The following is a 26,497-nucleotide window of genomic DNA, read 5'->3' as shown; positions in this document are numbered from 1 at the left end:
AATTTGATTAATTGTTCAGCTTTACTCTCAAATTCGAATCTATTCTGTAATTTTGAAATAAGTAGATGAATGGATAAATAATTAGAATAGAATAGAATAGAAAATACTTTATTTATCCCCGAGGGGAAATTCAGGAGTCACCGCAGCATTTAAGAAAACAAAAGTAAGAAAGAGTATAGAAAGTGCAAAAAAAGTCCATAAGAAATTAGATGACGACACCCCGTCCACCACTCGTCCACCACTCTCCAGCCCAGCCAGTCTCCACCTCCACAGGGTCCAGGACCGAGCATCCCCAGCAGTCTGTTCAGTCTCTGTCTCCTGGATCCTGTCTGCTCACAGCAGGTGAAGCTCCTCCAATGTGGGGTCGGCGTCCGATGTCAGCTCCATCAGCCACGTCGCTGGGTTAGCACAGCTGGCTCGTCCATCCCACCAGGGCTAGATCCCACGTTCCCAACAACGATGGATGGAAGGACAGGTCCACGTCGTCACCTCCCAGCTCACATCCGAGAACCAGCACGTCGTCCTCACCTCCTCCTCCTCAGCTTGAGGGAAATCATCAAGCCTACACTAGTTAGCATTGACATGCTACAGGCTGCTAACAGCTAATTTTGCATGTAAACAATGCAGCCATGGTTACATGTCGGATCTCCAGACAAACACAGGAGAAAAGTAGTTAAAAATATCGCCGAAGCCACAAAAAGTTTGGTGTCCGTGACCGACAATGAACCATACAAAGTGATGATCCACTCCAAATACAAAGATCACGAAAAAGAGAAAAAAAAAAATTACAAGAAACGGACAAAGACGAGAGAGCTGCTGCAACAGGCAGCTACTTGGGTAGCGCCTAATTAAGGGTTATTTATTGATGCAATTGATTTGAAAACACAGCTAGAATGGAAACTGGGGGAAAAAGAAGAACATCGGTCAGTCAGAAGCTCTGTTTGTTGGTTTAGATTGTTTTTTTGAATAATTACCTAGCCCTACTTAAAAGGTTAAGCCCAATTTGGACAATTAAGTGTTAAAGTCTGATTCATCTTGAGTCTGAATATTTTGTGACACTGTCATGTGGAGCTGCTGTGGGTTTGATTTAGCCAAATATTGCACTGAAATATCACTGATCCCTGAGCCCTGACACTTGAAAAAGGATGCTGTACTCTTCTTAAAAGATGGACCCCTGTCACCTCAGAAACAAAGAAAGCTCACTTTAGCATCAATAATATGTCTAACGAGTTGTTTTGGAAACGTCCTTTCCACGATGTTGGTGTTGAATGTTAAACAGTCTGAACTGCAGCCATGGGTCCAGGATGTGCGGCAGTCTTGTCGAAGGCACAGGGGGGTATGTTGTGTCCTCCTTGGGTTGAGACCGGTCCATTTGAACCCTGTGGTCTCTATCGGCTTATTGTTCGGCTCTGGCCGCGTCCCTCTCCACTGATGTCACAGCATTCCAGTTAGCGGATAAATGAGTTAGTGTTAGGGCAGATGAGCAGCGTCGTGAATGCTGCTGCTAATAGTGGGTCAAAGGGCACAAGTATAGCAGTGCAACTGTGCAAACACACACTCCAAAACACCCACACACCTTCTCCAGCAGTTCACTCAGTCTCATAATATCAAACATTTGTCATGGGGCAGAGTGTCACTTGGTTTCTTTGTCCAGTTGTGATGAATTACTGTGTTTCTCAACTCTTTGGCTACTATCTCACATGTTGTTTCTCACAAAGCTTTTGTTGATGTGTCACTGCTTAAATAAGGTTACGATTGGACGAAGAGGGTTGTGTTTTGGCATTTCTGCAGCTCTGCTTGTGTGTATAAATTTGAGCACACACTCACCTGTAAAGGGAAGAAGAGCGGCCGCACCCCCTCCTTAACACATACAACAAAACAAACCCAACGCAGCAGGTGGCGCAGTAATCATTTAATCTTAATCATTTCATTTTCATGGTCTTAGGAAGCCAAAAATCATAATTAAAATGAAAATTTGATGAGTTGCCCAGCCCTACCAAGCTGTTCATTCTACTTTTTGCTCATCCTTGTTGTTGATTTTATGTAAATAAAGAAAAATATTCCTCTTCCATTTAGTGGTACAAGTCCCAGTTCACTACAGTTCATGCTGTGGTTTGCCCTGTTAATTTGATCACCAGTAGTGTTGTCAGACATTTCAAGAAGCTAAGATTTGGTTTTCTTCTTGAATGAATTAAACATTTAATTGCACATAATTTAGGGAAAACAGTCTATCTCACCTTACATTTAATTCAGTTTTCTGTTCATGAACACAGTTCAGAAATTACACTATATCTAAGATGTTTGCCTAGTCCGAAAAAAGGGATACCTGATGTCAGGTGTAAAGTGCTGAGATCATTGAGGTCATGCTTTAGCCTCACAGTCCGGCTATTGTAATCTCTCAGGACTCGTAACGCCTCATTCACTATTCATGTTTTGCAAATGTTTTCCATCACCAGCACTTAAGAGTCTTGCTAGGTGAACTGCTTCTTCAGCTTGTCTCTTAAATGAATTTTTATGTAGGTTTCGGGATGAATAGAAACAGGATATGATTTTTTTTTGCATGAAAGCTAATGAAGGCAAACAACGAGCTAGCTAAAGACCCAAATATCATTTAAAGATAGGGGAAACAGAATCTGTAGTCCTCGTCCCAGCAGGACTGGTTTGACCCCCAGCCACGATCACGTCATCTCCCACTCTCTACTCCTTTATTTCCTGCTTGAGTCAGCTCTTTTAGCAATGGTCCTCTGTGGCTTGCTCTCTTTGTGACAGGTGTGTTTGATCATTTTCTGGATAACTGTCAAGACAGCAGTTGAGGCTCTCTATTCATAGTTTCTAAATGGTAATTTTCTCATTCTTGAAATAACATGGGCTTTCCTTTAATTTTTTTTTTTTTTATCATAATTTATCAGAGAAATGCACCAAAAAAAAGAATGTTCATGCTGTGTGCCTAGATTTCATTTTCACATTCTTAAATTCCTGATAAAAGTAATAAATTTATCTATAATATCCAAATTTATCAGGCTGCACCTGGTGGTCTTAGTGCAAGAGTCTTCAACCTGTGGCTCTTTGACTCCTCTGCAGCGGCTCCTTGTAGCTTTAAAAAATATTATTGAAATAAAGAATTGCAATTTTTCTTACAGATGGTATTAATTATTAAAGACACTGACACTAAATAAAATCATAAATCAACATTTAGTTGATCTAAATCTTCATCCCATCTGTCAATAAAGCCTGCCACCGCTCTACTTCACCTCCTACAACATCAACAGCCCACCAACTTTCCATGCACCTGTGGCTAACCTCAAGTTTTACAGCCCTGGGAAGATAACTACATCTACAAAGAGACTAATCTGGAAGAAAATACTGATTTTAATTCTATGTGGATGGATTCATTCAACTGACAAATGCTGGCTTAATTTATGGGCTTGATATGTGGCAAGACATTAGCAAACAACAATAAAAGATGAGTCGAGCAATATTATCAATATATGTCATCAAATTCAGTCATTTTTTTTTAAATTTAAATTATTTTTTTATGTTTTTTTTTATTTATTTATTTTTGTAATTTTTACATTTCCAATTTTTCCTAAATTTTGCGTATTTTTTTATATTTCTAAAAATATATATTTTTAAAAAAAATGTTTGCAAATTCTTTGAAAATCATAAAACATCAATTTCATAAATTAAAAAAAAACTTCTCATTTAGATATTTATTAACTAGATATTAAGTTTACATAGACTTTTATACACTTTATGGTCTATATAGTAGATAAAGTTAGACATGCACCAATTGATCGTTGCCGATTTCCTTAATTTTGGGGGGATTGGTGATCGGCCCATCCCTACATATGAGACTGATCTTGTATTCATCCAGGAAGGTCTGACAGCCAGTTATTGTTGCTTTTTTGCTCTGAGACCTAAAACACAGGACACTTTATTGTTTTTTTAAGTTAATACATAAATATTTTATTGTTGCACAGGTATTGTTCAATGATTTTCAATAAATAAGATTGGAACATTGAAGATATTTGCTGTCAGATATAAAAAATAAAAATTAAATCGGGCCAGAAAATTGTGATCGGTGCACCCCTAGATGAAGTAGATTTTGCGGCTCCTGAATGACTTTAAACTAGGTGAGCTGTCTATAAACCCTGAGTTCAGCAGTTTTTCCTGACTACAGTTTTTCTGAATTCAGTACAAAGTTGAGGCGTGCATCATTGTGGCTGCAAAAAGGGAACAGAAAGTGTGTAATCATTCAAGATGTTGGTTTTAGTTGTCATGCACATGGTTACTGCATGGGACGTATGACAGGGCAGAAATGTCAGCAGAAAACTACAGAGCGTGTTTAACCCACTGATGTTTCTGCATCACCACATCCAAAAATAGAAGTCATTCGTGGCGTTCCAGATAACAAACTTTGCATGAACATGTCACGCTGTAAAGATCAATTTTTCCTCAGTATGTGTCTCTACGTCTGCTGTAGGGAAATCCTCAGCGTCAGTCTGTCACAGATAACAACACAGTGCCTGATTACGCAAGATTGCAGAAGAGTCTGTCACTGTGTTTTGTGTTTTTACATACATGTGTCATCTTTTCAGGTGGTCAACATGCTGCAGTGAGTGATGCACAGAGCGCTGATCTTAACAATGGCCATGTGGGGCGTGCAGGGATGCTCAGATTCAGAAAGCTGCCTGACCAAGCCGCCCAATGGCTCCGAGGAGTTTTGTTACTCAGCCCGAATACGCAGCACGGTGCTCCAGGGATTGCCGTTTGGAGGGGTGCCTACTGTGCTCGCGCTCGACTTCATGTGCTTCTTGGTGAGTCTTTCGTCAGTCTTCAGAAACGTACTTTAGCTCCATGTAGATTTTAACCTCGAGCTTCTGCAAAATGTAGTCAAATTATGACTGAATGTATATGTACAGTAGCTCACAGCTTCACAGCGCTGCCTTTCTTGGTATTTGATGTCTTCATAGCCCTCAGCAGCGACTTGACAAATTTCCTGGAAGGTGTTTTGAAAAAAACAAACACCAACAGTTATGTGACATTGTCTCGCAGGTCTCTACTGTAAATAAAGGCCATACAGGTGTTTACACCCAGTGTTTGTTTTATCTTCCAGGTGCTGCTGCTTGTGTTCTCCTTCCTGAGAAAAGTAGCGTGGGACTACGGGCGTCTGGCTCTAGTGACGGATGCTGACAGGTAATAAGAACACACTGACGCTTGTTTGTCAGTAATTATAACGAGTAATAACTCTACAGACCACATGCATGTTCGGATCTGATTTGTTAACGTCAGTCAAACTCTGCTGTGTACATGTTTGTTTAATGAGCAGTGGGTGATGTTAATGCCAAAGAGTAACTGTTTGACAAACGTTATCTTCACCGCAGTACAAACACATTTATCATAGATTCAAAGAGTAAAGTATTAATTCTGGGGTTTTTTTGTTTTTGAGTGATTCTCTAATTAGGGAAACATTTGAAATGCAAATGCAAATGATACACCTGGAATGTACTTAATTCATTAGTTGGCAAGCTTAAGCTCTAACAAATTTTTAAATATTAAAGTAACAAAATAAATTTTGGAGCATAATTTTGTTGACTGTCAGACTACGCTCTCTAGAAATGTCCGTCATCATTTTTATCACAGTTTAGACCAAATTTAAAAGAATTAAGGCTCAAAAATCACATGTAATACGGTTGACAAAACATTGTAACACAGTTGATATTTCCTCCATTTGTTGTCCCTTGTGCTAACTAAATTGCAGACCTTGAACTAGAGGTGGGCGGATCGATCCAAATATCGATAATATCGATGCCAACGTTGGTATCGATATCAAATGATACTGGTGTAAAATGATAGATACTCTATTCTTTTTTTCTCCTGCATGCACTGACTGCTGCAGTTTTATAAAAGTGGTGATTTGGCTGTGTCACGTTACGTGGCTCAGTTGCACTAGGGAAACAAGCAAGCAGACTCCAAAAAAAGAAGTTTGTTTGAATTTTTTTTATAACATGAATGAATTAATAATTTTTATGAATTTTATTTTGAACATGCAAAGAAAACGGAAAATAGGTCGTCACCTTAAACAAACACATGCATACTAAAATTAAAAGAAAACAATGACTGCAGCAACAACCTGCATGTGTTACAGATTTACATGCTCGAAAAGTATAGGAAGAAGTTAAACTTATTTAATCCTACCCCTTTTATCCACACCTCCTACAGTGATAGTAACATTTGGTCTGATGTCATAATTCTTCAAACTTAACTATTTTAAACTATGAGTTTGATAACAGGAGAACTTTTATTTATTCATTTATTTTTCTGCATTAAAGTTTTCAACTGTATACCTCAAAAAATTAAATGAAAATTTTACAATTTTTTGCGCTTTTTTTAAGAAAAGAATTCCACTCAAAATGTTTTGGGGATTTTTTTTTCTTTTTACTGTTGTATTGTTTCTGAACATAAATGTTTATCATGACACCAAAGTATTTTGTAGCCACCTTTAAACTTTTTACAACATAATCAAAAGAAAAAATCACAAAAACAACTTAAGGTCAGCAGTTTTATGAAAAATCAACCTTATATATTAAAAAGTATCGGTATCTGTGATACTGGCCCTGTATTTACTTGGTATCGGATCGACACCAAAATTCCCAGTATCACCCACCTCTGCCTTGAACATGCCACCACCTGACCTCCATCAGCTCATATTTCTGCTCCTTTTCTTCACAGTTTGGTCTTTATAACATCTATAGTAAGAACAGTAGAGAATGTTGGTAACACAGCTGATGAACAGTTAATGCGCCCCATGTACAGACAATCATTCTGATGAAATATTGATGAGGAGGAGCTGAAACATGACACACTTTCTTCAAGGTTCACACCAAAAAGGATGGGACCTCAGCTGATTTGGGTCATGTGACTTTGGAGCAAACCATTGATGATTTAAAGAGGTTTTTTTCAGTGGGTAACACAGTTGATGCAGATTTCTCGGACACACTTAAATTGAATTACAGTATTTATTTATTTTTAGCTAAATAAATGGTGAAACCTGTTCACTTTCTGTATTAAATGAAAGAGAAATAACACCCAAATGCCCCACTGTAAAATTGGTTTCTGCTTGAAATTAATATTTAATGAAATTGAGAAGTATACCCCATGGGCATGAAATGTACCCCTAATTATAGAATCACTCATTTTCCTCTTCAGATATTCTTCAAATGTGTGTTTTGCTACATAACTGTTTGTGACACTGTTTAACATCTTGATGACTTGGAAGATGTTTTTCTGAAACATGTTTTTCGTGACCTCAAACTCTATTTGTGTAGATGTAAACAGGTTATAATGAAGAGAAACTACTGTGTTCTTGAAAATATTCATTTACATGTGGACGGGGCCTGAGGCGAACAGTAGAGACGCAGCCAAACTCCCCTAACCTGAATAATGCAGTCACCCACCCACCCACAGCTAAGTCATGGTGAAAGTGCATTCATCCTGTGAAAGTCATTTTCAGGAGTGCACTGTGTGTGAAAAGCTGATACAAACACATCAAAAGACAGTCTTATTCTTGTTTGATGGGTTGAGTTGTTTTCTGCCAGACGCAGACATCACAAGGATTGTCCTCCAGACACGAAGTCAGCATCAGCAGTTTCCCTTTTAATTGAAATAATGCCCTCTGGCATTGCTCAACTTTAGTTCTTGTTACATGGTTTCCTTTCTGTGCTGTAGAAGAGGTTAAGCTGTTTTCTGACTCAGACGGCTCTGGAAAAGGCAGAATAAGACATTAAAAGCAATTTATCCACCCTCAACATCCATTTCCCAGACCACTAAAGACCTCAATCTCCAGAACCCAATTACATGATGATTTACTGACAGAAATCAAATAATGAGACTTGTTTAAGGGGCCAGAGTTGCCTCTCTGAAGCTCCTCTTGAACTGCTTTGCAATGAGGTGAAATAACAAGACTGATGAAGTGAAAGAGCGAGGGGGATCGCTCTTCCTAACAGACTGTGAACCCAGGAAAGTTCATCACACAGTGCTCCATCACCTACATCCCCCCGCTGCGTCTGTGTGATGTTGCAGCTCCACTATTTTTGCAGCTGCATGTGAGCAGAGAGCGGGGCTGCAGCGCGGCGTGAGGCTGGGAGGGGGTGGCAGCATGAGACACTTTTGTAACAGACGGGAAGTGTAGTGTGATGTCCCATGACAGAGCACTGACCTAAGATGAGTGCTGTTCCTCTGATATCTGAAGCTTTAGTAAAGAGCTTTACTGACCACCAGTTAAGACACAATTTAAAATGCAGCTTTTTGACTCATTTGCAGTGGCTCCTTGTAGATTTAAAAATAGATTACTGAAAGAAAGGATTTTTTCTTACAGAGGGTATTGATGATTGCGTTAACAATTTGTTAAACTAAATATGCATCACATCTGTCAATTAAGCCTGCCACCGCTTTACTTTACCTGTGGCTAACATCAAGTTTTACAGTTCTGGTAAGATAAGTAACTCGCAAAAAGACAAATCTGGAAAAAAATAGAGATTTTATTTCTTTGTGGATGGATTCATTTAACTGCCCCAGGCTGGCTTAGATAACATGCTTCATATCGCGAGTCATAAGCAAACAACAATAAAAGATAGGTCAGGCAATATTATCAATATATGTATTAAATTCAAGAATTCTTTTAAAAATTTGGAATTTTTTTTTTTATTTTTTAGAATTTTTTTACATTTCAAAAAAAAATTTAAATTTTAATGATGAGTTAAGCAGCATTATTAATATATATTATCAAATCAAATATTCTTTCAAAAATTGCAAATGTTTAAAATTTCTTAAATTTCAAATCTATTTTAAAAATTTGCATTTTTTTAATGTAATATTTTTTAAATATTTTTGCAAATGTTTGACATTTAAATGGTTTTTGAATTTTTTGAAAATTTTTAAACCAATTTTTTACGTTTGCATAATTGTTGAAATTTCTTAAATTTATTTTTTTCAAGTTTTGCATTTTTTTAAATCTCTAATTTGTAATTTATAACTTTGCAAATGTTTTACTTTTTTTCAAGTTTTGCAGTTTTTTAAATCTTCTTTTTTCCAACTTTTGCACAATTGTTTAAATTTCAGAATTTGTGCCAATTTTTTAAATTTTTCTTTCTGTACTTTTGATTTTTTTTTTCGTAATATATTTTTTTGAAATTTGCATCTTTTTTTAGACATTTTGGATTTTTTTTCGTAATTTCTTTTTTTTTAAATTTTCATTTCATTTTCTTTTTTTGCAAATATTTTCAAAATAAAACACACACGTGTCCTAATTTCAGAAAACTTAAAATTTTGATAATTATTCATTAGATGTTACAGAATTTTATACACTTTATTGTCTTTTTGTGAAGATAAAGTAGATTTTTTGGCTCCTGAATGACTTAAATCCAGGTGAGCTGAGGCTAAATGGCTTCTATGAAACTAAAGGTTGTAGACCCCTGGTCTCTGGTGTACCACCCTCCCCCATGTCCCCCTACACCAGCTCTCTCACTGGTCAGCAGTAAATAAGCTGTGTTGCTGTATTTTGCTTCTCCTTTCAGCAGGAGAATGGACCAGCGCTACAGTCGCCTGGATGATCGGGAATAGTAGGTTAACTCTCCGTAAAGTCGACTCACTAACTTCTTCTTCTCTCCATCACCTCTTCGTGGTTAACCTAACTCATGAGTCTGGTCCTCTCTGCCTAGGCCGCTGTGGGTTTCAGCCTCTTATCGCTGTCACTGGTTTAGCCTTTTCCCTCCTCCTCCAGGCGTTTCCCAGCACCAGGCTCCTAATCATTTCCCCCCTTTGTTCACTCTTATGTCTGCTGTTGGCTGTCTCTGTCCTCTCTCACTGTCCTAATCAGATCTGTGTGATCTAATCTGTGTATTGACCTCTTTATCAGCCTGGACTTCTTCTCTCTGAGTGCGCCACATGAGCTGCACAGACAGGATCCTTACAGGGAGAGGTAATACTCCCCTGATGGATGTTGTTCATAGACAGGCCCTAACATGGTGTGCCTACAGTTTCCTGTCTGCTAGCGCTGAGATGAGCCATTCCTACCTCTTACAGGAATGTGAAAGGAGGACTGACGGTGGATTACAGCCGCAGGCCCTCTCTGTATTCCATTAGAGGTCTCTTAGATCCACGTCATCCTCTTTAATGTAGTCGTAAGCTCTGAATCAATGTTGGAATTCCTGCAGAGTCTGGGTCCTCTTGTGTGAAAACTCACCTGGCATCACCTCGCCAGGCAATAAAGTTACATAATAATCCTTTAAACATGGCCTTAAAGCTGTGGTATGTCCAGGAGTACCTGTGGCTCAGCTGGATAAACTCCACAAACCTCCCTCTGATGATTGCTGGTTTCTCTTTCCTCTGTGATTCTTCTCTCCATAGAGTTTAGCCTCCTAACTTTATCACCACCTTTCCTCTGACAGTGACGGTGTTTGTAGAGTAGACTCCTAATGCTGCATGAAATGTGGCTGCAGAGATTTTACCTGTGGTTGAATGGTTAACCAACACAAATCCTGTGTCGAGCCCACAGAGGGTAACCACGGGTGAATCTCTTCAGTCTCATTCCAGGGTGTGTGTGTGTTGTGTAGTTTGTTCGTCCATACCGATGATAATCCCGCTGTCATGAGACAGAGGGGACGAACGTCCGGACTGGGCAGGTGTTGATTTGAGGTATTTGTGTTTTCTCTGCACAGCGTGGCGTCTACCTTACCATCAGGGACACCAGAGCGCTACGAGCGGCTTACCTCAGTTTCCAGCTCGGTGGACATCGACCAGAGAGACACAGTAAGTCTGCCACTGCTCGTGCTCGATGCTCAGGGCCGCGCCCTCATTTGAAATCATTAATATTAAACATGTTGAGTATTTTCAATCGGATGTCCTGTTGTGTGGGCAGAAGCTTGAGTATGATCTTACATGGTTTCCATTTCTGAGAGTCAGGAATGTGGTACACTGCAAAAAACTGAAATCTTATCAAATGTTTTTCTTAGTTTCAGTAGAAAATGTCTTTTTAGACTTAAAATTAGCCACATTCACCTGACCAGTCCAGAAAAATGTCTTATTTCAAGTTATTTAAAGACAAAAATGAGGTCTGAGTAGCTTTTAGTATGTGAAAAAAGAATCTGCCAATGGATGGCAATTTTTTCTTGTTCCGTTGGCAGATTTTTTTCACTGTTTACAAGCAGTTCGACCTAATTTTGTCTTTAAGTTTCTTCAAACAAGATATTTTTCTGGATTGACCAGTTGAATGTGGCTCATATTGAGTATATTAAGACAAATTTTACCAAAATTAAGACAAAACACTTGGTAAGATTCCAGTTTTTTGCAGTGTAGTTATCTCCGCCAAGAAGGTCCGAAGGTCTGTGACCAATATAACTCAAAAAGTTACAAACAGATCTTGATTAAATTTTCAGGAATTTTTAAAAATGGTATAAAGAAGAAGTGATTACATTTTGGAGGTGATCTGGATCACCGTCTGGATCCAGGATGCTTTTAAAGGAATCTTTATTTTTGTGAGATAGGGCCGTTTTCACCATATGTGTATAACTCCACCATAAATGGTCGGATTGGTTTGCAAAACAATACTAGACAAGGTCACCATAATTTCTGACAGATGTTAAAGTATGATCCAGATCCTGCCAATATTCTGGATACTAAGATCTGGAATATGAAATATGTACTGGGTCATCATCATTTTCAAAACTGTCAACTAACTAAATTGTAGCAGACACTCTGCTGAAAGGGAGTATAACATTAAAGTCGGACTAAAGTGTTGGTGGCAATCACAATATGCTTGGTGGAGGTCTGAGCTCTCAGAGTGTTAACGTTACAGTCAATCACCATCAAAACGAATCTGTTTCTGTTTCAGGGCTTCTGCTCCTGGCTGACTGCCGTCTTTCGCATCAAGTGAGTAAACCTTCTCGTAGCATAGATGTGAAAATGAATATTAACACAGAATGATCCATGTTTTAGTTTTTGAACTGAATGGCTCTCATGTTGATTTTGTCCCCGTGTTATCCTGCAGGGTTGACGAGATCAGGGAGAAGTGTGGTGAGGATGCAGTACACTACTTATCCTTTCAGAGACACATCATTGGCCTGCTGGTCGTGGTCGGTGTGCTCTCTGTGGGAATCATCTTGCCTGTTAACTTCTCTGGAGACCTACTTGGTAAGCCTGAGGATTTGGGGGATACAGAGGGAGAATGCCTGTTTTTACTATTCTTCTGTTTTTTTTTGTCAAAAGTCACAGTTACATGAGGAGTTTTTTCATCTTTACGAATGGAACTTTTCTGAATGACTTTTCCGAAAACAATAGTATACATGGAAAGGAATATTCCAATCTCTGGTCTACATGCGCCACTGTAATCAAATAGAATAGTCAATTAAGGGAATTTAAACAAACGTAAATGAATTGAGGAACTTCTCTAGTAGCATCTTATGTCATATCTAAGCATGCGCTAAAAGAGAGCACCCTGACAACTTTCCATTTGAGTGGATACATGATACTTCAACCAGTTCGGGAAAGGAATATTCCACCCCTGTGAAACCGATTAAATGTCCATTCAGAATAGGGGGAATACAAAGGTTAAATTCTTTCTGTTGAAGCAAATAAACCAAATGCAAGCAGAATATTTGAGTCCATGTATACGTGGCTTATGATGCCTTTTTTAGCATTTTAAAGGGGCTGTGACGAGTTTCAAAATGATCTTGAAAAAGTCTCCCTACTAGATATATGCCCAATCATAAAGCGAAACTGGAGGGTGATAGAATACGAGCTAAAGGCTAAAAGGGCTAACCTGTTTGTGCTAATGTTGACTCCAACCCACAGTCAGCAGTTATTCTGCAGTGGTTTGTTCAAACTTGAGAGTCTATCAATGAAATGAAGAGTGAGGTTACATTTAGGGATGGCCAGATACCGATACCTGGTATCGGTATCTGGCCGATACCAGCCTTTTTTCAAGATATCTGTACTTGTGAAGGCTACAGATACCAGCAGCAGATACTCTAGTCAAAAATATCATACTCAGAGCAAGTCCTCCTCACCACTAGATGCTGCTACGGTTTAACACCACTGCAAATGTGTGCCAGGTCCTTTTCAGACAATATGAATAAAGCAGGAGGAGTTAACAGTTAAACTTTTTTTATTTTGCACTTAAGTTTACTTTAAAAATACTTCAACTCTGACAGGTCTTAGTTTTATTTTGCACTTTTAATATTATTTTTTTTAACATTGATCAAAAAAGTTCTTAACTCAGAGAGAGATGTTTGTGTTTTATTTGGACTTTATGTCAGAGTGACTCTGCTGTCTTTGACCAAAATGATCTGTCACTGTTAATTGAAATTTTATGTATCAAAAGTACTAGCAGTATCTGTACTCGGTATCGGTGAGTACTCAAGAAGGAGTACTCGTACTGGTATCAGTCTGCATAAAAAGTGGTGTCGAACATCCCTAGTTACGTTAGCTCTGATTGGTAGATGACTGGCAGGACATGACCAGGATTTACTAACGTTACACATTACAGACATGTCTTAGGGCACCGGGCTGCCGATAGCACTACATATAGCCGGCTACTAAACTACTGTACAAACGGACAGTTAGCTTGTTGTCATGTTAGCCCCCTGTGAGACTCCAGGGCAGAAGGTAGCGCTGCAGTCCATTTAAAACAGATCCTCCTCATAGCTTTTTTAAGGGTGCAAAGCCATGTAGACACTGAACTGACAGAAAGCACTTTAGAATAAACTATACAAGAATCATGTTTATGAAAAATATGCAAACTCTGATAAATTTGGAAATATTCTTTTAATTTATAAACTGATGTCTTTTTCCTTCCTACAGAAAACAATGCCTATAGTTTTGGGCGAACCACTATAGCAAACCTAAACGCAGTGTGAGTTAATTTTTGTTGTCACTGTCAATAATTCAAAGTTCATCTTTTCTTGTGCTCAAAAATAATCCTTCATGTCTGAATCTTCCTCAGTAATCCACTACTGTGGCTCCACACCACTTTTGCGTTTCTGTACCTGTTACTGACGGTGTACAGCATGAGACGGCACACTTCCAAGATGCACTACAAAGAGGACGACCTGGTGGGTTGCTGGTTGTATTCCCTGTTCATAAAATCACTGCTCTGAGCTCATTTGGTGGTAACTCTCCTGTTTCTGCCCCCTGCAGGTGAAACGCACTTTATTCGTCAACGGGATCTCCAAATACGCCGAAGAGGCTGAGATAAAGCAACACTTTGAGTAAGCGTTATCCCGACAGCACAGTTAATTAATCACCAACTCTCTAAAATCTGTCTGTTCTGTTTCTGTATTTAAGTGTATGAGAGCCGTGCGCTTTCTTGTTAAAAGCAGCTCTACTTATGGCCTGAATCAGACAATGGCTGGCCTATATGTGTAATTGTTTATAATAGAAGACAGATGAGCAGGATTATGCAAGTCATGTGTCGGGATGGGGGAAGTTTGGCCCAAATCCTGTTACGGCAAATGGGATGCACCAAAATCTTACTCCTGCAAAAACAGACTCCAAGCACCATAGAATAAGAAAGAAACTTCCAGTGTAAAATCTAATCTAAGTGCTGTATTTCTACATTAGAGCTGTTTTAATCTTTCGCTCTCCTTCACTTCTCATATTTTGCTCCTCTTTCCAGGCAGGCGTATGAAAACTGTGTCGTCCTGGAAGCTCGTATCTGTTACAACGTGGCCAGGCTGATGTATCTCAACTCTGAAAGGTAAAAGTGTCTCTGTGACTTCATACTCTGTTTCTTTTCAGTTAAATTGTCCGCCCGCAGTCTGACACAGCTGATGTTTTCTTTGCATGCAGGAAGAAGGCAGAGCGCAGCAAGAAATTCTTCCTCGACCTGCAGGCCAAAGAGCACATCACCAGCATGGTCAACCCAAAGCCCTGTGGACACCTCTGCTGTTGCATCATCAAAGGCTGCGAGCAGGTCAGACTCTTTATCTGAAAAACACACACTTCAGAAACATGTTGGCCAAACGAGCTGATACTTTACCCCGTCTTAGGAATGTGTTATGTCATTACGTGCTCCTGGTTGATTCCTTTGAGCGTGTTTATCATTAAACCGGCCGCTCGTCTTATCTGAAACATGCTGGAGGTTGTTGTAGTGTTTTATTTATGGCAGCTCTGTTTGGTTCCAGTTACTTTCACTTTGCTGACTTGCAGAATGATGATGGTGTGTGTGTGTGTGTATCTATAACTCCATGATCATGTGATTCATGCTAAATGGTTTGATGAGTAAAATAGATTAGTGAAATGTTACGAAGGCTCGTAGAAGGAGAGGGTTGTATAGTCATTTTTCTGTCATAAGCTTGTGTGTGTGTGTGTGTGTGTGTGTGTGTGTGTGTGTGTGTGTGTGTGTGTGTGGTTATCTTAATCATGCTTTGATTCCTTCAGTACCACATGGTTTAAAGAAAACAGTATCCATTAACATTACATTCATTATACATTCATAAGAGAAACATTAGGGCTGCACATTCATTTCAGTATCATCATCAGGATATGCACTTGTGCAAAATTCATATCGCTTTTCTCAACGCAGAACTTAAATCATATAGACAATACAGATGATCAGGCTGTACATAAAGTTTAGGGCCAAAAAAGAATAGAGTAGAACTTTATTTGTCATTGCAACAAGTACAACGAAACTGCAAAAGCCCTTCTGTCGGTGCAAAACAGTGTGAGGTGCAAACATAAGTGAAGTAAAGTAAAATAAGATACAAAATAAATTATTAAATAATAATTAAAATATTCATTTATTCATTTTCTGAACTGCTTATTATTATTATTATTATTATTATTATTGTATTATTAATAAATAATAAATAAAATTAGTCTGTAATGAAATACAGTATCACACACATAAACTTATAATAAATTCTAAACAAATAGAAAAATACGATTAAATAAAAATAAATACAACAACATGTATAAAAAAAGAAACATGAGACACATCATATTTTGTTTTAATCTTAATTAAGGGTTACTGAAAATTATTAATTGATTTATTATATGACATCGGTTTCAGAGTGCCCTAAATAAAAAATTAATTCTACAAATAAAGATATGTGAAATTTACCCATGAGAATCATAATATTTGTTATGAAGCAAACTGGTTTATCATTTACGTCAGTTTCTGATATATCATCTTTGGGTCCGATCGTGATGGAGCGTCCAGTTTTCTCATGGACAAATTTTTCCACGTCCCTCCAAAATGCAGTCGATGATAGGCAAGCACAAAATAAATGTAAGATTGTCTTATCACCACAAAAATGCATTTTTTATTTTCAGCAATCTTGGAAATTAATTTGATACATGGTTAAATATTAGGTAAAATTTTATTTGAAATGCAGAATTGGAAGAGACAACCATGCTTTGTGCCAATTTATTCCCATCAATTGTGAACCCCCCCAAATTTTCCTCTGGGCAAAATCTTATGATTTCCCTGTAAAGTTTTCCTTACATGCTTGTTTGTACATTTTCGGTCTATTAAATGGATCCCATAGGTCTTCAGAGAAGGTGTCTGAATATTAATAGTTTGATAATGTCTAGGGATGGGCGAGTGCCGATACCAGGTATCGGTATCGATGTAAGGCCGATGCCAGCCTTTTTTTCAAGTTTTTTGGTTAAACTGTTTTATTTTTCACTTTAGTTTATTTTAAAAAAATACTTTAACTCTGCCAGTTGCTTGTTTTATTGTGCACTTTTAATATAGATATTTTTTAATATTTATAAAAAAAATTCTAAACTCAGACAAAGTTGTTTGTGGTTTTTTTTTTTTTTGGACCTAATGGCAGAGTGACTGTGCTGTCTTTGATCAAAATAATCTGTCACTGTTAATTGAAGTGTTATGTATCAAAAGTACTAGTAGTATCGGTACTCTGTATCGTACATAAAAAGTGGTATCAAACATCCATAATAATGTCTGCTCGTATTTAACGACAACATTTGACACAGAGGGGAACTTTTAATTTTAAATTTTAAATGATTTAACGTCAGTGCAAGAGCTTGTTATTTAATAGTTTGACCTGATATGAGAAGAACCACCTGCTGGAAATATAGCTAATCAATATTAATAATTAATAGATAACAACATGATTAAGACTCCTTGCTAACAAACCATTTGCAGCTGAGTCTGTTATCATCATTTCAGGGAGAATTTAGCTAAACAGAGGGAAGCAGTAAACTTTAGACAGTATCACAATCATTTTTCCCAGTATCCTGCAGCTATAATAAACATAACAACTCAACTTTTCAACCAGAGGCTGCCTTAAGTGGAAAGTGGATGAAAGTAAAATAGAAATTAGCAGTGGTAAATCAGAACCTAAACAGAAAAACAAAAACGTTGAAACTATTTTCCAATTTTGTGAAAGAACATATAACCCTTTGATCCAGCTGTGTTATCTGACTATCTTTAATTTGCCTTTGATTTCTCTTTTTATTGCCAGGTGTGAGCTAGCATGCACCACCCTGGGTAGCAATGCACTTTGGGTAGCGGCACTATAAAACACATCAGGGTAATTATAGTTATAGATAAACTGAAAACAAACATCACATGCGCCTGATGTGTCCTTTGCAGGAGGAAGCTGTGAGCTACTACACCAAGCTGGAGGCTCAACTCAAGGACGACTACAGGAAGGAGAGGGAAAAGGTGAACAGGAAGCCGCTGGGAATGGCTTTTGTCACCTTCCAGAATGAGGCCATCACTGCCAAGTATGTCCCTTATCACACAGTCAATTACCTTTAAGTTTACTGATTGTTGGGCTCCATCTGACGTCTTCTGTGAATGTTTCCCCTCAGAATCTTGAAAGACTACAACGCCTGCAAGTTCCAGGGCTGCAAGTGTCGCCGCGAGCCAAAGAGCTCGCAATTCAGCGCCAAGCTTCACACGAACAACTGGACTGTCGGATACGCCCCTGATCCTCAGAACGTCTACTGGTGAGATCACACTGTCGGCTCGTTAACTGACTCGAACGGTCATGTACTTCTCAGACTTTGGGTGGATCCAGTTTGGCTGTTCAGAAACTTTTGATCCAGGAACCCAAAGGGAATTTTGCAAACACAGACTTTCAGATTTGTGAGCTCTAACGTCACACTTTGGGATTGTTAAAGTCAAGACACTTCTCACTCCATAAATGAGACAGTTTCTGAGCCGCAGTATCAGTTTCCAGGCCAGCTGTGTCCATCTAACCGCTACATAACCTTTATCCCACAGGGAGCATCTGTCAGTGGGCGGAGTCTCCTGGTGGCTCCGCTGCTTGATCATCAACATCGTCCTTTTCCTCCTACTCTTCTTCCTCACCACCCCCGCCATCATCATCTCCACCATGGACAAGTTCAATGTCACCAAACCCGTCGAGTTTCTCAATGTGAGCAGAAGTTTTTCTTTCGTTCTCAAAGTTAGTGTTCCTCTGCTTCTTTTTCCTGGACTCAACATGTCCGTCTTATCCGTCCTGCAGAATCCCATCATCACCCAGTTCTTCCCCACCCTCCTCCTGTGGTCCTTCTCAGCCTTGCTTCCTACCATCGTCTACTACTCAGCCTTCTTTGAAGCCCACTGGACTCGGTTTGGTTTACTCCTTATTTGATTTCATATCTGAGTTGTATGAAGAAGTCTGTGTCTGTTTTAATTTACACATTTCTTCTTTGGCCTTGCAGGTCAGGAGAGAACAGGACCACGATGCACAAATGTTACACTTTCCTCATCTTTATGGTCCTGTTACTGCCCTCTCTTGGACTCAGCAGGTACAGCATGTTTTCATCTCCCCTGCTCTTGTCATCTGTCATTAATTTAAGACAGATTAAGTAACTGATTCCTGTCTTTTTTGTATCCTTGCAGTTTGGATCTCTTCTTCCGCTGGCTGTTTGACAAAAGCTTCTTGGAGCTTGCATCCGTCAGATTTCAGTACGTAGCAGAACATCGCTCAGCGTGTCGGCTCAGTTTTTACTGTAACACTGACTTTGTCTCTTTTAAGGTGTGTGTTCCTTCCTGACAACGGCGCCTTCTTCGTGAACTACGTCATCGCGTCTGCATTCATCGGTAACGCCATGGACCTGCTGAGGATACCCGGTCTGCTAATGTACATGATCCGCCTCTGCCTGGCTCGCTCTGCAGCCGAGAGGAGGAACGTCAAGAGGGTCAGTAGCCACGGTTACATGAGGAGTTTTTCGTCTTTCTGAATGACTTTTCTGAAAACAATAGTAAACATGGAAAGGAATATTCCAATATCTGGTCTACATGCACCGCTGTCATCAAACAGAATAGTCAATGGGGCATGCGCAGAAAAACGTAAACATCACGTGATTTATCAAAGCTGGAGGACGACAGTTTGTTTATCATGGTGTTGCAATACCCTGTATTGCGAGTTTGTCGTCCATCCAGTCTTGATATTATGTTTATTTCTTTCAAAGTTTAGAGCAAAAACAAACTTTCCGCAGCAGTACAGTGCTGACGGCTTGCCGCCATTTTTAAGGTTGAGGAACGTCTCTAGTTGCGTCTTACATCATATCTGAGCATGCGCTGAAAGAACGTACTCTGACAACTTTCCGTTTGAGTGGATACATGATACCTCAATCGATTTGGGGAAAGGAATATTCTACCCCTGTGAAACCGATTACATGTCCATTCGGATTGGCTCTTTTCTTTCAGAATGAGGTGTATACAAAGGTTAAATTCTTTCCATTTGAGCAAATAAACCGAATGCAAGCGGAATATTTGGGTCCATGTATACGTGACTAGTGTGACCGATGGGGCTGTGCTGAAAACCGCTTATACATGATCCACACAGAAGATTAGTTTAAGACTCACAGCTTGGTTTTATCTTTGTCTTCTGTGAACATCGACTCTGAAAAGAGCACAAAAGAAATTCTAGCTGAGTTTGTTTTGATTGTTGAAATGCTGCTTTATTTTATTTTACCTTTAACTTTTTTCTTTCACAGTTCACAGGCAGGATCTTAAATTCTTATTTTTTGTCACTTTAATCTGTTTTTTTATTTTTATTTTTTTTTATGTTTTCCTTTCCTTGATTTGGTGGTAGTTTTAGCCACTTTCTTTTAGAAATCGTCTTTTTATCAAGAAAAGCAGTTTATTTTACATTACACATAGCTTTCAATATCCATCAGACTTCCTTTCTCTTCTTCAAGAGGTATTTGTTTATTTTTTATTTGTTCATTTGTTTATCTTTTGACCTCCTATCCAGGGTTAGGGTAAAGGTAGGGTTAGGGATTTGGGAAAGACTAGTGCAGAAAGTCTGAATGTCTTTATCCATAATGCTTTCCCAGATTTTTTTCCCCTTATAGGTCATTTTTTACTACAACCTCTTAAGACCTAGCATCCACACATTACATTTCTGCCTCTAAAAACCCATGATACTTCATTTTGTTCACATGTAGGGACACTGCCCACATCATCTTATGGTGAAATCACAACATCACACCTATTTTAGTGAAAAAAATGACATATTTAGGTACAATAACTACTAACAAACATCTAACAGAGGACTCATAACTAGAGGTTGACCGATATGGATTTTTTGGGGGCCGATGCCGATGCTTTCCAAATTTGGGCAGCCGATGCCGATATGCATAGCCGATTTTTCCAATTTGATATTCAGGCCGATTGTTAAATAAATGTATATTTATCACATTTTTGTGAAAAGCAACAATTTCTGAGCAACTAAAAGAAATCTATTACAACAAGTCGTGTCCAGTCCTCTGAACATTTATTCAGCTTTCAAAACAATGAAATATTTTGTCTGAGTAAACACACAATGTAACAAGCAGTAGTAAACATTCACACTCTTCTTAAAATGTCAAAAAAGAAATTTAAACTTATTAATATCATTTGAACAAAAGTATGCAATGTATCCAAGTGGTTCCACAAGTTTGAGGTGCTCATCTTTTTTGTGCCTGAACAAAAATTGCGTCATTTTATACAACGGATCAAAAATCTGCTTTTTAAAAGAAAATACGGCCGATGGCCGATAGAGACAAATGTCCAAATATCGGCCCGATATATCGGCCGGCCGATATATCGGTCTACCTCTACTCATAGCACAAATAACCGAACTTCCTTTAGAAAGACCAAGTTTAGTTATTAAACTTATAAGGTCTTTCTTATCCCAAACAGCAAGGTGAATTAAAAATCGTAGACCTGACAAAAGCTCGGGGCTTTGGGGGTTCAGATGAACCACAGAACCGGGGAGCTCACTATTTCTAGATCAAACAAAAAAAGAAATAAAAACCAATGTGTGGGGGGTTTATCGGAACAATTCACAGATAAAATCAGTTAAAGTCCAATCTTCATGTTGTATTCTGAGGGAAAGTGTTATCTTTCCCCTGATATAGATCCTGTGTACAAGGTTTTCAACCTTTGATATTATTTTTTGTTTTTTACATTTCTCTTCTACTCCTGTTATTTCTTCTCTTTTATTTTTTTTTTACTGTTCGTTTCATTTCTTTACTTTTACTTTTGAAAAGTGCTGTATAAATAAAGTTTATTATTATTTTCACATTAGTCTTTTAAGGATCAGCAAACTACAAACAGAATGCCAAGGCTTAATTTGTTAAAATACCTTCAAAGCGAAAAGCAAATACCTTCAACTGATGCTTTTTTAGTTTAAATCAGCTTCTCATGTTTAAAAAATTGAAATGTTTGTGTTTTTAACTTTCTGTCTTTTTGTTTTTCCAGCATCAAGCTTATGAGTTCCAGTTCGGGGCAGCTTACGCCTGGATGATGTGCGTCTTCACGGTGGTCATGACCTACAGCATCACCTGTCCAATCATCGTCCCCTTTGGTGAGTCCTGCCTGGTCTAACTGAGTTACTGTTGTTAGGAAGAGGTGCAGAGCGCTGACTGAATGACCGCAGGCTGAACACACAGAGTACAGGATGCGCTCAGGGCCTCTGCTCCTAATACCACAGCTTATCAGACGGCTTAATTGGATTATCCGCAGTAACTGTTTGCTCTGCTTTCTCCGCGCAGGCCTGATGTACATGCTGCTGAAGCACCTGGCCGACAGGTACAACATGTACTACGCTTATCTGCCCACAAAACTGGACAAGAAGATCCACTCTGGAGCCGTGAACCAGGTGGTGGCTGCTCCCATCCTCTGCCTCTTCTGGCTCCTTTTCTTCCTCACTGTTCGCTCGGGTAAGACGCGGGCTCCCCCTGCAGGCCGATGTAGTTCACAGCATAAAGCACAAAACATCAAACCCCTTTCTTCCCACAGGCTTCTCAGCTGCAACCTCCATGTTCACATTCATCGTCCTGATCCTCACAATCATCATCTGCCTCTCGCACGTCTGCTTTGGACATTTTAAATATCTCAGCGCTCACAACTACAAGGTAAAAAGACGCTGTGTGATGCAGTTAATCCATGGTTTCTCAGTTCAACTGTACTTCAGGTTGGTGTTACGTGCTGCTGCTTTGGTTAAACGCCCATTTCTCCTGTCACAGATCGACAACCAGGTGGACGGGATTGAGAACGGACAAGCAGTTGGCAATTTTACCTCCAGCACTTCAGGGGTAAGAAATCATTTTTATCTATTTCAAACAAAAACCACAGACTGTATAAAACATAGATGGAGTCTCCTGGATGTCCGTGGTCCGTTCCTGATACAGTAAAATGAAGCCAGTCCACGGATGCTGCCACATTGGGTATGACGCTGGCTTTGAGCTTCCTTTCTAACAGCAACAGGGCGCCAGTCAGGCAAGCAAGCTGAGCTGTGTCTCTTAGTCAGTGGGACTAAGTGGCAAAACAAGCTTCACTCATTGTTGCGGAGAGCGGCAGTAAACACGCCGAGAGCGGTAAAAAATGTGGAATAGGACATGAAATTAAAGAGAGGGGGACTTGACATTGATTTGTTAAAGCTACCAAAGAATCAGGGGTCCACGAACATGGACATGTGGCCAGAAATCAGTTATTTGTTCCTGATTTTAAGTGTGCCTGGGCGATATATCGATTATATCGATTAATTCGAAATCCCTGTCCTTAAATCCTCTGTTTTCTACCGGTCAGTTTTCAGGAGTTTGTTTAGATCTTTGACTGAAACATTTACAAAGCCGGGACCCTTTTGGGGTCACCTGCTGATTATTAATGATGTGATTGATGCGCGTAAGACCTGCTGCTCTTCGAAGTTAATACTCTGATCATTTTGAGATTTAGATAGTAAAGAAACATACATTAGTTTTTCTCAGAACATCCTCCCTTTACCGAAGAAAACCCCCTCTTATGGTGATATGGACGGTTCATGGTTTGTGGAAATAGACGGGACGACGATGGGTGATCGAACAGAGCGGCGTGGACAGACATGACTGAGAAGTTGTTTGACTTTTACCTGGTGGAAAGCTGAGTCCTGCCTTTCTCTGTAACTCCCTCTGTTTCACCAACTAAATCCTCCATTAGCATAAATCCATCCGCTGACGAACAGAGCAACATAACGAACCAGGATCCAGGTACGCTCTGACAGGCAGGGGCGGACCAGACTTTTTAGACTGGGGTGCCCCGACCAGGGCACTGACTTATGCAGGGAGGCATAAAATTTGTGAGTCCACACTTGAATAAATGGGATTTATTTTTGCTTAATTGTTTGAATTGAAATTACAGATTAACAGGCTACAGCCTTAAAAAATAAAACTAGACAGAAACAAAGTGTTTTTTATTTTTTAATCATTTAAAAGTCTAATATAACTGAACAGTGCTATAGAGCACTGGAACAGTACCGTACACACTTTTCCTAACAGTATTTTTAAATTCAAAATGTACAAAATGGTGCAGCTTTCAATGTGAATGCAAATAAGTCTGTCTCCTTTAAAACTACAAAGTGAAGTTACTGAAACAGAAGAAAAGCTGAAACTTCAATTCCAAGAATCAAATAGAGGTTACTCTTATTAAGTTTTTGATAAAATTTAAATAAAACTGGTTTTGAACTCTCTGTCATTTGTTCTTTTTGTTTTCTTTAAAAGGTTGGGGGAAAAAAATCGTCAAAAATCGCAAATCTTTTTTTTTTTTTTTTTTTAAATCTGAGATTTTATTTTTAGGCCATATCGCCCAGCCCCAGTTGGAACCGCTCCAGTCAGACTTTTATCAGACTTTTATCAACCATTTTATCTTTATTTCTCTTCCACAGCAAACGTACATCGCTCTGGTGCTTCAAGACCCATCTTTGGAGGAGGGCGGTTCAGGCAGCGGCGAGGACGACGGCCAGGGCTCCTCGCAGGACGAGGACATCATCAACGTGGAGAACAGTCTGACTGAGGACTTTCAGTCCGGCGAGGACAGCCTCATTGATCACGAGGTGCGGAACTGACACTACCTGAGACCTCAACAGATTCCCAGAGTTTGACCAGAAGACTGCACTGAACATGTGAATTAAACAAGGAACTGATCCCACAGTTCTCCAAAGCATCTCAGCCTCCACAGTGGGACTTAACACTAACATGAGCACACTGTCTACTAAGGATTTAACGGATCGTTGACTCCTGCAGAGGGAGTCCTCCCTGACGATGGAGGGGCAGTTACCTCCTTCTGCCCAGAACACTGCACATGGACCCTGAAAAAGACACTACTGTACAAATGAAGAGTTGGCCTTGTCTGTCGGGGAGTGATGCTCTGTCTGTATTCTTTAACAATGTTGCACTTGAAACGAGAACCTGTCCTATAAGCTCCAGTTCCTCTGAGGTACTGTTGTTCAGCATGCCTTCCAGGATCCTCCTGACGCATCCTGCTCGTATCTCTGACGTCTGCAGCTGGTGTGAGAGGAGCAGAGGTTTCCACACCGTGCAGACGAGATGTTCTCAATACTGTTCTTCCAAATCCATGAAAGCCTTTCAAAACAAAAGGAAACACATCTCTACTAACACTTCATGATGCTCTGACACTGTACAGCTAGAAAACCTTTTTTTGACATGGTATTTATTTTAAATGCTAGTAAGTTTGATGCTCCCCAGCCTGTGGAAGAAGATAACTGATCTCTTGGCACACTACATGACCTGGACTCTGGGTGCGTTTGGTCTCTGAGCCTCGGCTGGGACTGCTGTGGGACTGCTGCTACTGGAGGAGGGGAAACGTTTGCACGTTATGTTGTATTGTTATTTTTTCATTTTGGAAACTCAAAAAGTAAAGGAGTCGATCCTGTGTGCAGCTCAGAAACCACACAGGAAACAAAGTAAAAATCTGTTTTGTTTTGTTTTTTTCCCAGAGATGAGCTGGTTTTTCCCAAAGCGATGAATTCACGCACCTTCTCTGTGACTCTTTTTGCATTTTTAGCTGTTGAGCTAAAGTTCTTGCTTTCTTTGAAGCTGTAGCCCTTTTCTCTGTTGATTAGTTTGCAGATGTCATATCAAATTAACGGTTTTGACTGCAGCTCCTGCGCCTCACAAAATTATCATATTGCAAATCCTGCAAGTAGACTTTGTACTGTTTTCACTTTCTAGTTTAACATATTTCTATATCTTTGATTTTGAACTAATTGGAGTAAAGTGGTCGGCTCAGATTGCAGCTCCGCGATCAGCTTGAAAGCATCTAGATCGGCTCTGATACAATTAAGACATCCCAAGTTTCAGACTTAAGCACTCATACCATCAATTTCCACTCTCTCGCTTCATCATCTGGATTACTTCCTGTTAATTATTCCATCTTAACCCAAAAACATCTGTTTTTGTTCTGTTTTAACATGAAAACTTTGTGGCGAAAGCTCAAGGGGATGATTGCTCACCTGAGGCTCTGTGCAGTTGCGTAGTTTCAGAGTTGATGCTGTGGCCTTACCAAACAGGTGAGCAGTAAATACTTCACACAATCCCAGTTAAAAAAAAAAACAGACTAAACAGGAGTTCACATGGTGCAAAGACAGAGAAAATGAAATCTAGAAACTTAGAGATGGTTACGAAGATTATGAAATGAAGTAAAGGAAAGTTGCTAAATTAAAAAAAAACTTTCACGCTGTCACAACGGACCAATAACTGTTTCATCAGAAAAACTAACCCTCAGCTGCTCGGAGGACCACTGTGGGGCGAGTGCACTCATCAGATCTTCACCTCTATGACTGACAAAGAAGGGCACACCACTGCGAGTGACGACAGAATAGAGCATACGATTCACAGCTTCTTCTGTTTTCACTGTAAAAGCACCACCTTTGGGTTTCTTCTGTTAGCACTAACGGTACTGTTTGACACCTTTGGTTCAGGTGCACTTCTCGTCATGATGTGGTGATTTTATATTTTATACCTCTTCATTTTTTTATACCTCTGAGATGTCTTGAACTCTCTGAATGTGTTCTGTGATAACATGAACTTTCCGGCTCATTTTGTCTGAGTGTCTAAACGCTGAATGTAAGTTAATTCCAAACTTTTTGTAAGATAACAGTGGCTTAAGAAACAGTGTGATCGCTGTATTTACAGCTTGAAAAGGGCAGTTCACCTGTTAACCTGACGTTTTATACTCTAACAAAACTTACTGTCG

At 39.3% G+C, this 26,497-nt stretch overlaps 1 protein-coding gene across 2 annotated transcripts in view; it reads left to right on the top strand.

Moving 5' to 3' along the window:
* Positions 1 to 25,811, top strand: part of tmem63ba (transmembrane protein 63Ba) — a 34,189-nt gene extending 8,378 nt beyond the window's left edge. The window contains exons 2-24 of one of the 2 annotated variants that reach the window (XM_074675497.1): positions 4,599 to 4,817; positions 5,117 to 5,196; positions 9,576 to 9,620; positions 10,719 to 10,809; positions 11,891 to 11,928; positions 12,047 to 12,189; positions 13,858 to 13,909; positions 14,000 to 14,108; positions 14,194 to 14,264; positions 14,672 to 14,752; positions 14,845 to 14,968; positions 17,618 to 17,751; positions 17,839 to 17,976; positions 18,254 to 18,407; positions 18,498 to 18,604; positions 18,697 to 18,783; positions 18,878 to 18,943; positions 19,014 to 19,176; positions 21,728 to 21,833; positions 22,021 to 22,188; positions 22,268 to 22,383; positions 22,495 to 22,563; positions 24,168 to 25,811. In XM_074675497.1, coding sequence (XP_074531598.1) covers positions 4,623 to 4,817; positions 5,117 to 5,196; positions 9,576 to 9,620; positions 10,719 to 10,809; positions 11,891 to 11,928; positions 12,047 to 12,189; positions 13,858 to 13,909; positions 14,000 to 14,108; positions 14,194 to 14,264; positions 14,672 to 14,752; positions 14,845 to 14,968; positions 17,618 to 17,751; positions 17,839 to 17,976; positions 18,254 to 18,407; positions 18,498 to 18,604; positions 18,697 to 18,783; positions 18,878 to 18,943; positions 19,014 to 19,176; positions 21,728 to 21,833; positions 22,021 to 22,188; positions 22,268 to 22,383; positions 22,495 to 22,563; positions 24,168 to 24,347 — 2,517 coding nt within the window. In that variant the 5' untranslated portion in view covers positions 4,599 to 4,622 and the 3' untranslated portion in view covers positions 24,348 to 25,811. The remainder of the gene's footprint in view (positions 1 to 4,598; positions 4,818 to 5,116; positions 5,197 to 9,575; positions 9,621 to 10,718; positions 10,810 to 11,890; positions 11,929 to 12,046; positions 12,190 to 13,857; positions 13,910 to 13,999; positions 14,109 to 14,193; positions 14,265 to 14,671; positions 14,753 to 14,844; positions 14,969 to 17,617; positions 17,752 to 17,838; positions 17,977 to 18,253; positions 18,408 to 18,497; positions 18,605 to 18,696; positions 18,784 to 18,877; positions 18,944 to 19,013; positions 19,177 to 21,727; positions 21,834 to 22,020; positions 22,189 to 22,267; positions 22,384 to 22,494; positions 22,564 to 24,167) is intronic. The other variant, XM_074675498.1, reaches the window with a different exon arrangement.
* Positions 25,812 to 26,497: the final 686 nt, after the last annotated feature.

This window comes from Halichoeres trimaculatus, unplaced genomic scaffold (genome assembly GCF_033239565.1).
Source record: "Halichoeres trimaculatus isolate MK-OKI-2021-1 unplaced genomic scaffold, fHalTri1.1 fHalTri1_scaffold_8, whole genome shotgun sequence".
NCBI classification, from domain to species: domain Eukaryota; kingdom Metazoa; phylum Chordata; class Actinopteri; order Labriformes; family Labridae; genus Halichoeres; species Halichoeres trimaculatus.
The sequence above is the reverse complement of the archived record's forward strand: the minus strand, read 5'-3'. Positions and strand labels throughout refer to the sequence as shown.